The sequence below is a fragment of the Gopherus evgoodei genome, chromosome 7 (assembly GCF_007399415.2).
Source record: "Gopherus evgoodei ecotype Sinaloan lineage chromosome 7, rGopEvg1_v1.p, whole genome shotgun sequence".
NCBI classification, from domain to species: domain Eukaryota; kingdom Metazoa; phylum Chordata; order Testudines; family Testudinidae; genus Gopherus; species Gopherus evgoodei.
This window is the reverse complement of record NC_044328.1, coordinates 80,350,600-80,365,914: the sequence shown is the minus strand read 5'-3', so window position 1 is coordinate 80,365,914 and position 15,315 is coordinate 80,350,600. Positions and strand designations below refer to the sequence as shown.

Here is a 15,315-nt window from a genome sequence, read left to right as displayed (position 1 = left end):
GGCCTACACAACTCGTAAAGCAGCGAGGGCCATATTACTCCAAAGAAAAGAGCTGAGGGCCGAAACCCCCGTCCCCACCAACCCCCTGCTCAGCCCTCCCCCAACACGTCCCCCGCCCCAGCGCCGCCTGGCCCTGTGGAACCCCCACCCCCCAAAGTATAAAGCCTCGCCGCCACTGCCTGCCCGCCCGCTCGGCTCATCATCCCCACCATGAAATAAGGGGAGGGGAAAAGGGGGACAGTTGGAAGGGATTTTCTGGGGCTGTGAACTAAGGGGAGGGGAAAGGAGAGGGTGTGAAGGGATTGGATGTGGCTATCCAACACAACACAGGGGTTGCAGGGAGCCCGGGGGACGGGTGGGGGCTGTGTGATAGGGGCCAGGGAGGGGGAAGGTCCCTGGACCTGGGAAGGGGGCAGCAGTCGGGGCAGGGCAGGTGCAACACACATACAGAGACACACATGTCTCCCCCGGGGATTTCCTGGCTGCCCACAGACAGTTCAGGCCCCCCACCCCTTTCCATCACTATGGAGGCCGCCGTAGGATCAACCGTGAGAGAACCAGAATGTCATTCCCACATGGAATTTCCAAAAGGAGTTTGTTCCAGATCTTTCAGCCTGTAGCCTGGGGAGCTGAGTGGGCCAGCCGTCCACCAATGCAGGAAGCCAGCCAAAACTGGCTACAGATCTTCCACAGGAGTTAGGAACCTGACAGGCTACCCTGGAGCTGGTTTTCTGATGGAAAAGCCATTCTGGGAATTTTAAATGGAGTCTTCTAAAAAAATGGAGAGCCCTGTGAGTGACTTTTGTTTTGTGTCATGAAAGACGTTAACACTGAATTCTTCTGCAGAGGCTACACTGGGAGAGTTTCATCCCAGGATCATGGGCTGTTTTTTTGCTCTGCAGAGCTGTTTGTTCGATAGGGCTGACGGTATTACTAGCTCGCGAGTCTAGTGGTTTGGGGTGGAGTTTTGTACATGTCTTATGGAAATATGATGAAAGGCATGCTGCCAACTCATGAATTTTCTCTAATTCAGAACGGCCACCTTCTCCCATTCCTGGGTGTAAGCGTGCAGACTCACTCCTGCGGTGCCTCCTGCTGGTTTCTCAGGGAATTAGCTCAATTTCCAGCCTGGAGTTCCCTCTGCAGGCCGGTGATCCACTACTGCCTGCCACTTGGCCCCCGTGTCCCTCCCTGGACTCCGATGCCCTGTTTACCTGGGGTGCTGCCCCCTGGCAGTAACCTCTTTCTCTCAGGGTCTCCCCTCCCCAGGAAACCCTCACCCACTATCCCCACCTCGCTTCATTATAAGGCTACTGCCAGTCATCATCTAGCCCCCACGCCCTGGGGCAGACTGCAGTATCAGCCTACTCATCACTGGCAAGGTTGGGTTTGGACCTGCTGCCTTTACCTACCCTGGGCTGCCTTCTGCAACCCTCAGTACCCATTGGCCTTGTGCTAGGCCGCAGCCTGGGGCTTTCCAGACTGGAGCTCCCCACTCCTCTGCTTTTCCCCAACCCTGCTCCACTCAGGTACCCTGCCTCTCACTCCCTGCAGCCAGACCCTTCTCCCTCTACAGGCAGAGGGAGACTGTTGAGCTCCTGGCTCCCAGCCTTTTTATACAGGCCAGCAGTGGCCTGATTGGAGTGTGGCCCAGCTGTGGCTGCTTCCTCAGTCAGCCCAGCTTTTAGAGCTGCAGCCCTCTCCAGGGTTGCTTTCCAGCCCTCCCAGGCAGGAGTGGGTGTCCACCCTGCTACACTGGCAGCAGGGCTAAAAGGGCCATCTACGCGACCAGGGAGAGGAGGTTGGCCGATGGAGACTCCGGTGACTGTGGGGCTTGTTTCCGATCCATGGTCCGTTCACGCATTCGGGCGGAGTTCCTCTGGGCGGCGTCCACTGGCTCCCTTGACGCCTTCGAGGAGCAGTGGGCGCTGTCCGGGGTTCTCTGCTCGGTGTCCCTGTCAGGTTCCCTTCTTATGACCCTTTGACCTCACTCCTGTCCCTGTTCTTTTATTAGTTGTCCCCTGAACTCAGTGGGTTCTGTGCCCCTGTGGTTCCTCTCCTTAGGCTGGGGGAGGATCCTTTAGTAGTGGGTGGGTTTGGCCCGCCCACTTCCCAGACACCCAATAGATACACTGGCAGCAGGGCTGGCTTTAGGCCAGTTCCACCAGTTCCCCTGAATTGGGCCCCGTGCACAGTGAGAATCTCTTCCCTGGCAAGAGGCACCTTTTTAATTTTTACTCACCTGGCAGCACTCCAGGTCCTTGGCGGCACTTCGATGGTGGGTCCTTCAGTGCCGCCGAAGACCTGGAGCGAGTGAAGGACCCGCCGAAGTGCCACCAAAGACTCGGAGCACCGCCCGGTGAGTACAAGCCCCATGTGTTTTTTTACGTGTGGGTTTTGTTGTTTTTTTTTGGTCATCCCTGCCGGAGGCCCATCGAAACTGTTCAAATTGGGCCCTGCCCTTCCTAAAGCTGACCCTGACTGACAGTGGGGCTGCCAGTTCCCTATAGGCTCAGAAAGCTGCCGTGAATAAAGCTGGCTGCTCCTTCCCACTTTTTTCAGTGAGATGGCTCAGGGGGGTGGATGGGCCAAAGGACTGTGAGGAGCAGCAGGGACGCTGTGAAAGGAGGATGGGGAGTGTGATGGAGAGCAAGCATGGGAGGGGCAGGAGGCAGATTTAGGGAGGCATGGGGGCAGGAGGCAGGCTGGGGGGGTGCAGAGGGCAGTGAGGTGGAAGATGGAGAGGATAGCCTGGCAGCTCCCCCAAACCGGGGGGTGAGGGGAGTCCCTTCCCAGCAGCCAAGGGAAGGCAATATCAATGTTGCCAACACTTATGAACTGATCGGGAGTCACAGGGTTTGACATCTACAGGGAGTCCGTGGCAGCAGGAGGCAGTAGAGGGGGTAATCGGGGAAGAGCTGCTGCTGGACCCACCAGCAATGCTTCCCGCTGCCTCATCACTTCTCTTTGCCTCGGGATCCAGGTAGGAGAGAAGCCTTGGGGGGCAGCAAGGCCCGGAAGGGGGAGTCAAGACAGTAATTGGCAGGGGATGGCAGCTCCCCATCTCAGCGGTGCGGAGAGGGTAAGTGGGGGCTCCCTCTGAGCAGCCAGGGGAGTGGTGTATTTCAGTGTGTTCTGGCGGTTGCCTTGTCAACCTGAAAGGATCACACATGCAGAGCCACAGGAGTAGAGGGGAGTTAGAAAGGCAAAAGACAGGCTGGGAGCCATGGCCTGGGGATGTTTCTGAAGTCTCATGCTCTGGGGAGCCAACCGCATAGTATGTGGGGGTTCAACTCATCAGTTTGGCTCTCCTGAGGTTGGCCATACTGGATAAGGAGGTAGGATGAATAATAATAGTCAGAGAATTCTACAAAAATCTGCCCACTTTCAGAACAGCTGCGGTCTCCCACTGTTCTCCGGGGGACACAGGCTGCCCATGTCTCCATTCACCTAGTCCTCACAGTACTTTTCTCTTCCTCAGCATAGGAGGTCCACCCTTTCCCTGAAGGCAGCTTGGTTTCCCTCATGGTAAGAGGGATAGGCGATGGTGGCTGTTTTGAATAAAGGCAGCTAAGCTGAGGGAACCCTGTGGCCTCAGTCCTCTTTGAAGCCCTGGGAGAAAGTGGCCAATTCTCCATGGTGTTTTCTGAAGATTTTATGTGCTGAGTTCTGCTGATAGATGAACCATCAGTTACGAAAAATGATGGCCAAACATGAGCATATTTAATCTAAAAAAAAAACTTATTGCACCATGAGGGAAAACAAACTTGAGGCTCACATGTTGCATTGCTTTTGTAGGCCGCACTTGGCATGTTACCCAACTTTTTATGTGAAAATGGCTTGTCGGGTTTTCGTGGAGGCGCGGGAAACCCTATCCAATGAGAGAGACTTTCACTGCTAGCAACTTTACAGGCTACTTCAGGGTGATTCAGTGGCCTGGGACCCAGGAGGCCTGGGACCAATGTTTGGCTCTGCCACTGCTTTGCTGGTTGATCTTGGGCCAATTATGTCCCTCCCTGTGCCTCAGTTTCCCCTTTAATAAAATGGGGATAATGGTACGGACCTCGTTTGTAAAGCACTTTGAGATCTATTGATGAAAAGCACTAGGCAAGAGCGAAATATCGATATTGTTTGGTTGGCTAAGCCACTCTTTCTCTTTTCTGTGCTCTCTCCATTTCAAATACACATGCCTAATGCAGGGAGAGATGAAGCAGTGCCAGTGCAAAGGGCAGGCTGGGCAGAGGAGCCAGCATACGGGCTAGTGTCACAGGACTCCAGTGTGGTTTGAGTGGTGATTAGGCACTCATGTGGCACAGAGGTGAATTCAACCCAAACCCAGGACAACAAATAACAAGGGGACCAATGAGTTGGCCTCAGGCCCTAGAAAGAGAAAACTAAATGGCCTCCATTAAACAGGACTGTGGAAGAGAGGAAACCCTGTTGGGACTAGAGCAGCTTTCGTGAAGCCTTTCCAGGAGCTTTGTGCACCCCAGCTGAGCCCGGAGAATTAGGCGGCAAATGCTAATATGACCAAAGTCTCAGCTCTGCTCAAGGTCTAGGCAAGGAGGCTGAGCTTTTTTGACTTTATCTCTCAAAGCATGTTACAAAGAAGGTCAGCATTATCTCCTTTTACAGATGGGGAAACTGAGGCAGGGAGGTCACCCAGCAGCAGAACCAGGAATAGAGCCTGCCTCTTCTGAGCCCTGCTACAGCGCTCAATCCAGTACACCACCCTGCTCCTAACAGAGCTCAAGCCTCGTCTCTAGCCATTTCAGTACATCTTTGTTTTCTTGGTGTCAAGCAATCAGTAGCAGTGGTGGGTTGGTGCTAGTGAGAGGCCTAAGAACAAGGGGGGCAGGGGTGGGCAGGGACAGGACACCCATCTCTTTGGCCTCCTCTGTGCTCCTCCATCGCTCCCCAGCCAGTGAGTGGCTGGGATGGATGCTGCTTAAGCTAGTGGGGTGAGGAGCTCTTCCTGATGAGCGCCAAGCCCTTGGGAGTGTGGGTGAGGAAGGGGGGCTCAAGGCTCCACTCTGATTCCTCCTGGCCACATGCTCCCACTGGCCTGGTGAGGCGCTGGCATCCAGCTGGCTCAGGAGTCTGATCGGGATTGGGGCCAGCCGTGGGGAAGTGACTGAATGAGCCATGCTTGACTAACTCCCACTGCTAGTTTCCCACCCGACTCCCACCCCCTTTCATTATGTTACTGCTCTGGGGATCTCTAGAGCCATTGCATCCCCTCATTCAGACCAACCGGCCCCATTGAGAGGGATGGGTCTTGTTCTCTGTGATCGCTCTTCCCCACTCGGCTCCTCCAACCAGTCCTCCTGGCCCAAAGCAGCCAGTAGCACTCCAAGGATCGTCTCAATGCTTCTGCTCCTCATGCCTCCATTGAAAGGTTGTCAGGGCTGCTCAGAGGATGTGCCCTTTCCCTTGTCACCCTCCCCAGGACCTGCCCCCATCTACCACTGTCCCTTTTGTGGCATGGCTCCCACAACAGAAGAGAACTGCAGGCTCTTCCTGTGGCTGAGTAACCTGGATGTGATCTCAGCCTGGATGTAGAAGAGGTACCTCCTGTAGATGTGTCCCACCTGCTATGGATAGGTGGCACAGAGATGATTTTTACACTTCTGCTCCATGTGCTACCGGAGACATGCCCAGCTGTTTCCTCCCCCTGGTGAGCTCCAGGCCATGATCAAAGAGAACTGAACTACTTACCCTCTGGCCCATTCCTCATTGCTGCTGCCACCCCACCCAGACATTCCTGGATAGGTTTCCCCCCTCACCACTGCTCTGATGCGATGCCCACTGTGTCATGGTGCTTCCGTCTGCCCACGCTGGGGAGCAGCAAGACGACCGAGCGAGAGCAGCGGGACATGGAGGGCTGACAGTCTCCTTTGTATGCAGGTCCCTGCCAGCCTCTGAGGAATGGCTGCTGACATTCACAAGAAGAAAGGCTGGGAAGTCCCCAACGGGTCCTTGGTGCCAGCAGATGGGCAACCCACGGAGAGGTCGGAGAGCCCCACCCCAGGGCTGGCTCAGGGCATGGAACCAGGTAGGGGCAGGGGATTATTGCATTCATAAGAGGGGCTATACTCACTCCAGCTGTGTGATTGTTCTGCTGGCCCTGTGAGGGAGGCCGAAAACAACTTCCCCTTCCACTTCCCGGGCTAGCTTGGGAAGGAGAGTGGGAGAAGCAGGCCACCCTAGCTGAGGTACCGCGACTGGGACGATGGACAGGCGCATAGGCCAACCAGCAGGAATGATGTGAGTGAGGGCCCATCTCTGGGCTGATCACATTGTTATCCCCATGGATTAAGCTGTCCCATGCCTAGGTGCGGAAACTAGGGGTGTGGGGGGATGCCTGGTGCCCTGGGCCAGGGCCCCAGCTGCCGGCCCTGCATGTGGGCTCTGGCGGCTAGCCCTGCTCCCAGGGCTCTGCTCCCTCTGGCCCTGTATGTGAGCTCCCAGCCCTGCACCCGGGGCTCCACTGCCAGCCCCGCCCCTGCCTCTAGCTGTGTCACCAGGCTTGGCCACTTTCCCCTCTCCAGGTGTAATCCCTCCCCCTCCCTCCTGGAGACACGGCCCCCTGCTTCTGGCCCCAGCTCTGGCAGGGGGGACACTGGTCCCATGGTGGCAGAACTAGCACTGGGAATGACCCTGGAGCCAGCAAGGGGAAGAGTCTCCATCCTTGCTCTGAAGCTGCTATGGAATTAGTACAGATGTCATAACTGAGATGCTTTCTCCACCCGGGAGCAGATCAGGAGAAGGGGCCTGACTCCATAACTGGGAAGATCTCTCATTTTGACTGGTGCCCCAAGGTCATGCCTACAACAAAAATGGCCATCTGACCTTCTGACCCTGTCCAGTCCCACATAGTGAATTCCTTCATGAGATAAACGGGTTGAAATAACGGGTTGGCTGGTGTAATGATGCAGCCTTTAGGGGGCATAACTGAGAGTATCAATTCAGGACAAATTGCTTAGAGCAGGGCAGTTACAGCCCAAAGCTGGAATTCCTTTTCTATTAAGGCACGCCAAACCAGCCAAACACAGGGGACTTTGGTTTTACCCCACTGGCTAACCATAAGTCATATAAGCAATTCCCTTAGATACTCCAGTTCCCTTGTATCACCATCAGTGCCACTTGTTATTGGGATGAATGGTTATGAAAACCAATACCCCAGTAAAAGAAAAAAAGTTCTCCTGATCCCAAAGGACCAAGCCCCAGACCAATATACAAATCAGATCTTACCCACAAATCACGCTGTTGCCAATCCTTTACAATCTAAAATCTAAAGGTTTATTCATAAAAAGAAAGAAATATAGACGAGAGCTAAAATTGGGTTAAATGGAATCAATTACATACAGTAATGGCAAAGTTCTTGGTTCAGGCTTGTAGCAGTGATGGAACAAACTTCAGGTTCAAAATCAAGTCTCTGGAGTACATCCACAGCTTGGATGGGTCATTCAGTCCTTTGTTCAGAGCTTCAGTTTGTAGCAAAGTTCCTCTGGAGGTAAGAAGCAGGATTGAAGGCAAAATTGAGAGGTTTCCAGGGCCTTTTATATTTTCTCTCTTGTGGGCGGAAACCCCTTTGTTCTCCTGTGCAAAATCACAGCCACAAGATGGAATTTGTAGCCACCTGGGCACATCACATGTCCATGACTGAGCAGCAAAGAGTCGATCCAGACTAACTACCGCTCTGATACTATGTCCATGAATGATTTCTCAGCTTTTTTGCAAGCCAATGCCATTGTTTACATGTTAGTTTGAACATTCCTAGGAAAGCTCAGATGTGGATTGGCATCTCTCAAAGTTCATTGACAGTTAAGTGTTTCTTGATTGAGAGTAGTCCTTTCTCAAGAAGCTGACCAAATGCTTCACTGAGGCTACTTAGAATCAAACACATTGAGATACAAATACATATCCAGTATTCATAACTTCAGATACAAAAATGATACACACATACAGACAGCGTAATCGTAACCAGCAAACTACAACCTTTCCATAGGCACCTCATTTGACAACCTTTGTACAATATTTACTGCAAATATGTAACAGTGGTTGCAACAATGATCTATATGGTTACAATTTGAGTCAATAACGTCACAGCTGGGTGATGGAATGGGGACAGGTGTCAGAAGTCAAGGCTGCCATGTTTGCTGTGGGATGGTGAGGGGGGAAGCCATCCACCCCAGGGATTTATAGGCGAGACAGCATCTCACAAGCCCTCTATAGTTAATGAGAAACAACTGTGCCATTATTATGCAGATCAGATGCCCCAGCCAATCAAGCAGGGAATTGCGGACGAGGACAATGAGCGTAGGGTGATAGGAATGTGGCCATGAGAACATGGTGCTAACAGGCCTGTGAAGGGCATGGGACCTGCAATGACCCCAGTGGCCAGGATTCTGGGTTGGTGTCTCACCACCATGGGCACACTGGGATGGAGCCAGAGATGGCAGCTTTCCTCATGGAGTGACCTGCTGGAGGGGGTGGGGCTGGGGCAATTATAGAATCATAGAAGATTAATGTTGGAAGAGACCTCAGGAGGTCATCTATTCTAACTCCCTGCGCAAAGCAGGACCAACCCCAACTAATCATCCCAGCCAGGGCTTTGTCAAGGCAGGCCTTAAAAACCTCTAAGGAAGGAGATTCCACCACCTCCCTAAGTAACCCTTCCAGTGCTTCACCACCCTCCTAGTGAAATAGTGTTTTCCTTGTATCCAACCTAGACCTCCCCGCTACAACTTGAGACCATTGCTCCTTGTTCTGTCATCTGCCAACACTGAGAACAGCTGAGCTCTATCCTCTCTGTAACCCCCTGTAGTGTGGCTCGGCCGTGGTTTGTCCCTCAGTGGGGCTGTGGGGTATCCCACCGCCTCTCTCTAGTTCGCCGGCCGGTGGCTCTGCTGTTGTGGGGAACAACTCACCCTCAGTTAGGGGGGCTCAGGCCTAGGTCAGGGTGGGGCAACAACACCGAGTCAGATGCTCAGGCCCTCAGGCAGGCTGAGCAGTACTCATAGGCTTCAGCCTCCTCAGGCCAGGGGAAGGGGGAGTCTGCCACCCTGGAGTAGGGTGGCAGGGGGGACGCAGGGCCTCCCACACCACTGCGTCCCAGCCCAGGGCCCTAGCAGTGGCAGAGACTTGCTGCTGTCAGTGGGGATCCTGGCCACAACACACTGACATTGACTCTGGCAGTGTTGCAGCCAGACTGGGGTCAGCTGCCCCCGAGCTACTTCCACACTCCCCCTCATAGAGTACCTGAGTCGTCGTAGCATCACTGGTGGTCTCAAACACCATCGGTTCCTCTGGGTAAGTAGCCGATGATAGGCTCAGCAGCTCCTCGGGGTAGCTGGCGCAGGGCGGTCCCGGCCAGTCCTCGGGTAGCTGGCGCGGGCGGTCCCGGCCAGTCCTCCTCGGGGTAGCTGGCGCGGGGGCGGTCCCGGCCAGTCCTCCTCGGGGTAGCTGGCGCGGGGCAGGCTTGGCTGGCCAGGTGTGAGCTCCGGCTGGCAGCAGCCGCAGACGTCTGGCCCTTGCGGTGGCTGGGTGTAAACGGGCAGACTCACCCCTGCGACACCCCCTGCTGGTGTCTTTGGGGAATTAGCTCGGTTTCCAGCCCAGAGCTCCCTCTGCAGGCCAGTGATTCGCCTGTCCTCTGGCCCCGTGTCCCTCCCTGGACCCGGTGCCATTTTGCATGGAGTGCTGCCCCCAAGCAGTCACCCCTTTCTCTGAGGGTTTCCTCTTCCCAGGGGACTCCCAACTTCTATCCCACTTTGCCTCAGTAGATGGCTACTGCCCAGTCTCCATCTAGCCCCTGTTCACTGGAGCAGACTGCAGTATCAGCCACTCATCATAGGCAATGGGGTTTGGACTGGCTGCCTTTACCCACCCTCCGGCTGCCCCTCTGCAAGCCCAGTACCTAGGAGGCCTAGAACTAGGCCCTACAGCCTGGGGAGTTACTGGCCTAGGGCTTTCCTGCTCCTAAGGCCTTTCCCCAGCCCTACCTTCCTCTAGGTCCCCTGGGTGAGTTCCCAAGCAGCCAGGCCTATCTCCCTCTCCAGTTGGAGAGAGACTGTTTTCTTCTGGCTTCCCTGGCTCTCCTATAAGGCCCTGTTGCTCTGTTTGGGGCATGGCCCCAGCTGCAGCCACTTCCCCAATCAAAGCAGCCTAAAGGCTGCTTTCCCCAGCTACAACCCCCTTTCAGGACTGTTTTTAACCCCTTCTGGGCAGGAGCAGGGGTCCACCCTGCTACACTAGGCCTTGACTGAGCTTTGCAGGCGAGCTTTTATACTTCCGGATCTGCGCAGTGACCTCTGAGGGGCGGGCGCAGGACCCAGCAGCTCCGCCCACGGTGTTGGTAGGGGAGGTTCATCCCGCAGCGGGGCTGTGGGGTATCCCACCGCCTTGCTACACTCCCCTTCAGGTATTTGAAGGCCACTGTCAAGTCCCCCCTCACTCTTCTCTTCTGCAGACTAAACCAGCCCAGTTCCTTCAGCCTCTCCTCGTAAGTCATGTGCCCCAGCCCCCTCATCATTTTCATTGCCCTCCACTAGGCTTCCTCCAATTTGTCCACATCCTTTCTGAAGTGGGGGGCCCAAAACTGGATGCAGTACTCCAGATGTGCCCTCACCAGTGCCGAATAGAGGGGAATAATCACTTCCCGTGATCTGCTGATAGTGCTTCTACCAATGCAGCCCAATATGCCATTAGCCTTCTCGGCAACAAGGGCAACACTATTGACCCATATCCAGCTTCTCGTCTACTGTAGTCCCCAGGTCCTTTTCTGCAGAACTGCCGCTTAGCCAGTTGGTCCCCAGCCTCTAACAGTGCATGGATTCTTCCGTCCTAAGTGCAGGACTCTGCATTTGTCCTTGTTGAACCTCATCAGATTTCTTTTGGCTAATCCTCCAATTTGTCTAGGTCACCTCTGGAACCTATCCCTACCCTCCAGTTTATCTACCTCTCCCCCCATCTTAGTATTATCTGGGAACTTGCTGAGGGTGCAGCTGATCCCATCATCCAGATCATTAATGAAGATGTTGAACAAAACTGGCCCCAGAACCGACCACTGGGCACTCTGCTTGATACTGGCTGCCAACTAGACATCGAGCTATTGATCACTACCCATTGAGCCCGACGATCTAGCCAGCGTTTTGTCCACCTTATAGTCCATTCATCCAATCCATACTTCTTTAACTTGCTGGCAAGAATACTATGGGAGACCGTATAAAAATCTTTGCTAAAGTTAAGCTTTTCCCTTATCCGCATAGCCAATTATCTCATCGTAGAAGGCAATCAGGTTGGTCAGGCATAACTTGCCCTTGGTGAATCCATGTTGACTGTTCCTGATGCCCCGAGGTTCCACTGGGGGAGCAGGCCCCCGGGGGAGCTCTATGCCGGCTGGGGATGTCTGACCCTTCATCTGGGATCTTGGAAGTGCAGTTCCAGTGGCAACGCATTGCCAGCCCTTCTAACGCACCCACCCCACTGCTAGCCCAGGAAAAATCCTGACAGAGGGGCCTTGGGCAAAGGGTAACGTAGGCTCAGGCTGCAGGGAGTTGGCTGGACTGGTTGCCAAGTGTGGGGTGAGGAACAATCTGTGCCCCCTCCACCCACCTGGGGATTTAGATAGCAGGGTTTGCAGAGGGCACTCCCTGGTGAGGACTGGTGCCATGGAGTCTGGGCGTGATCTACGGGAAAAACCCAAGTTACTGACCTGGTGCAGCACTGGCCCTTTAAATGTGTGAGTCACAGTGACACGAGAGCTGTCGTGCACTCCCTGCATCAGAGTCATGTGCCCTGGGAGGGGACCCCACTAGGAGCATGCCATCTGGGCCCTTGGTGGCTGGTTTACTCTTCTCAGTCACCCCCTGCCCCTCGCTCCCTGCAGGGGTGGGGCAAGGCTCCCTCCACCAACCCCCAGCACTGGGGCTGGCTCAGCGGGCAAAGGCTGCAGGGATAGCGGCCGGGGGTTCCCTTGCCCTGTGCCCAGTCCCCTGTATTATGCTTTGGGCAGCATCTCTAAACCACAGGTCTGCATGGCCTTGGCAGGGTGCCTGCCTCCCCAGCCTAGACTAAAGTCCCCTCACAGCTCTGGAGCAGAGATGAGAGAGGCCATAAAACAAGGCGCCTGCCCCAGCCTTGTGCTGGGATGGGAGGGAAAGGAGGTGGAGGTCATGCTGTCTGGAGAGGCTCAGGACCCTGAGTGGTAACCTGAAGACAGACAGTCACAAATAGGGCAGAGACCCCAAGCTGGTAGTCTGGTCTATAATCAGATTTCACCAAGCCAGTAACAAATATGAACTCCTGGATCGCTGTCACAGTCTCACCATGGAGTCACAGTCAGGTCCCCAATTTATCCTGCCACCCAGACAAATTGGATTAGTGATAAATGGTCATTTTTGACATCAAAAATTGCACTGCACATTCAGGTTGCTTCCAGTCCCATGAGACCACTCACTTACCCAGATTGTTAGAGTTAGAAGGGACCTCAACAGATCATCTAGTCTAATCCCTGCTCAAAGCAGGACCAATCCCCAAATGGCTCCTCTCAAGGATTGAGCTCACAACCCTGGTTAGCAGGCCAATGCTCAAACCACTGAGCTAGCTCTCCCCCTTGATCAGTTGGCCCTCTAGATCTTACTCCAAAGACCACGTCTGTTGGCCAGTCTGTAATAAGCTATCTAAAGGGTTATTAACTAGGAAAAAGGTATAAGGTAGTTATTTACAGGCTAAAGCAAGTGAACATATCCACCCCAATGAGTTACCCTCTAATCCTAAGAGTGAACGAGTTGTAGTGATCTGTCAATTCAAAGCCTCCTTCAGGGCAGACTCAGGAGGCACCCCCTGAGGATCTCTGGCTTCAGGTTAGGCCATGTCTACACTAGCGAGCTTACAGCAGCACGGCTGTCCCAATGCAGCTGCACCTTTGTACGAGTGTTCATGTAGCTGCTTTATGCTGGTGGGAGAGAGCTCTCCCGTCGACATCATAAAACCACCTCCACAAGTAGTGATAGCTGTGTCAGCAGGAGAAGCTCTCCCACTAGCACAGTGCTGACCACAATGGCACTTCTGTAACATCATTCAGGGTGTGTTTTGTTCACACCCTTGAGTGCCATAAGTTATACCTACAAAAGTGGTCACGTAGATATGGCCTTAGAGTCTCTGGCCCTGCAGAGTTCAAACAGCCAAAAAGATGGAAAACTTTCCTTTGACTTGGTTTTATTTTCTTCGTTCAGTTTCCAAGTCCACAGGACGAGCTTCCTTGCAGATAGTATTTCCAAGGTGCGAATAGGACCATTAATTAATCCTTTGTATTGCAATGTTTCTGGATGACCCATCTGATTTTTTAATTCTTCTGGAAGGGTGGGGGGACAATTCCTATGCCTGGGTTCACAAATTCAGAGCAAACATTTTCAAAGTTATAAAACAAAGTTACCTCTCTTCTTATAGCCTGGGATACAGACATTGCAATTGAGATTTAATGCAGGCAGCAATTTACAAGCATTTCATAGAGTCTAAACACCCAATGTCTTATAAGAATGTAACACCTCTTTTGAGGAAAACTACCATACACGTGAAGTGTCTGGTCTCCAGCTATGAGTTTGTCAGTTCTTAGCTAATGCCTGCAGCCCAGGAAAAAGCTGGTATCTCGCCTGCGAGCATCACCAGGGGTGCAGGGGTTTTCTGTGTGCAGCTGAGATGGCACAACTCCAGTAGGGCACAGATAGGTCTGGCAATGCCATTCTGTGACACCATTCAGAGGGCAGCTAGGCTGTACGGTCAGCCATATTGGTTTCTCTTTGCAGGTGTCTGGACAGCCTGCCGGCCATGAGAGACTGAGCCAGCCGGGACCCTGGGTACATGCATCGGAGGTGCTGGCTTTGCTTTAGGAGTGGACCTGCTCTGCTACAGAGATGAGGCTCTAACACAGGGTGGGGTTCGGAGTCTTGGGGTATTGGCCTCTCTCTAGCGGTGAGAATGGGGACACATGAGCCCGACTTTGTTATTGGTCCTGCAGGGGTCAAGTGGGGTTCCCCTTCATCTGTGGTGTCTCCCAGGGTCTGGCTCATTTCTCCCCACCATCCAGTCAGCTGTCCTAGCTTGTCTTGGAGCAATCATCTTGGCACTGGAGAGGAGAGGCTAAAGCTCTCCGGTGTCTTGGTTTCCAGGGGCAGGCCAGGAGGGGGCGATGTTTGTTCACACCCGGTCCTACGAGGACCTGATGAGCCCTGAGGATGGAGATGTTGTGTCCAGGAGCCCTGAGGAAGGGCGAGGGGACCAGGGAGACCAGACCAGCATGGAACAGATCAGCAAGGACTTCAGTGAGCTCAGCACACAGCTGACGGGCATGGCGTTAGACCTGGAGGAGGAGATGAGACCGAGTCAGGAGGACAAGATGGATCTCTCGCTGCAGACTGCCCGGAGAGACTCAGCTCGGTCGGAGAAAGAGGACGAGGACGTGACCATGGAGGCCTGGCGCATGCATCAGAAGCATGTGTTCGTGCTGAGCGAGGCGGGCAAGCCAGTGTATTCCCGCTACGGCTCAGAGGAGGCACTGTCTAGCACCATGGGAGTGATGATGGCCCTGGTGTCCTTCCTGGAGGCAGAGAAGAATGCCATCAGGTCTATCCATGCAGGTACCATCGCAGGCAGGGGCCAGTTGGGGACATGCTGCCTCGGGGGGTATTAGCTGGACCTTAGATGTGATGCTCCGCTGTTGACCGCTGTGCAGAGCGGCCGGAGCAACCGGCTTGGACAGGAGCTCACTGCTGTCCTAGGAGCAAGGGCAGGTTCTGGGCCCGGCCTCCAGCTGCACACACAGCTGCCTGATTTGCAAAGTGCAGTTACCACAGCCGCATGGCGAATCCGGCCATCTGCTGCTGGTGAGTGCTTTGAATGTGCAGGCAAATTGGGGGCACTGTGAGATGTTACAGAGGGAGGCAGAGGAGGAGACCAGGGGCCTGTGTGTTGGTGTCTCCCTGGAAAGGGCATACGAAAGCCTGTGGCTCTGACACAGTGCAAGGGACGCACTGAGTTTCCTTCCCTTGCTAGGTCCCTGGCTAGGAGCACTGGGTTGCTGGAGGAGCTTACCCTCAGCGTCCACCTCACTGCAAGGAGAGCCATCCTTGCTTCTCAGGCCTGACTTGACACAGAAAATGTAGGTTGATTAGCAGCATAGGGACGGTAGCTAGGTCTTCCACTGGCCTAGGTGTGTCGACACCAGGGTTTAGGTCGTCATAGCTATGGCACTTCCCGTAACTACAACGACCTAAACGCTGGTGTAGTGCAGCTAGGCCAACAGAGATCTAC

At 54.1% G+C, this 15,315-nt stretch overlaps 1 protein-coding gene across 10 annotated transcripts in view; it reads left to right on the top strand.

Moving 5' to 3' along the window:
- The window catches only part of MON1A (MON1 homolog A, secretory trafficking associated), a 34,897-nt gene that overhangs the window by 10,552 nt on the left and 9,030 nt on the right, over nt 1-15,315 (top strand). For 3 of the 10 annotated variants that reach the window (XM_030569478.1, XM_030569479.1, XM_030569481.1), the window contains 2 exons: nt 5,908-6,055; nt 14,175-14,642. In XM_030569478.1, the coding sequence (XP_030425338.1) occupies nt 5,929-6,055; nt 14,175-14,642 (595 nt within the window). In that variant the 5' untranslated portion in view covers nt 5,908-5,928. Of the gene's footprint in view, nt 1-5,907; nt 6,056-13,811; nt 14,643-15,315 lie in introns of those variants that run through there. The other 7 variants (XM_030569480.1, XM_030569488.1, XM_030569487.1 and 4 more) reach the window with 6 other exon arrangements.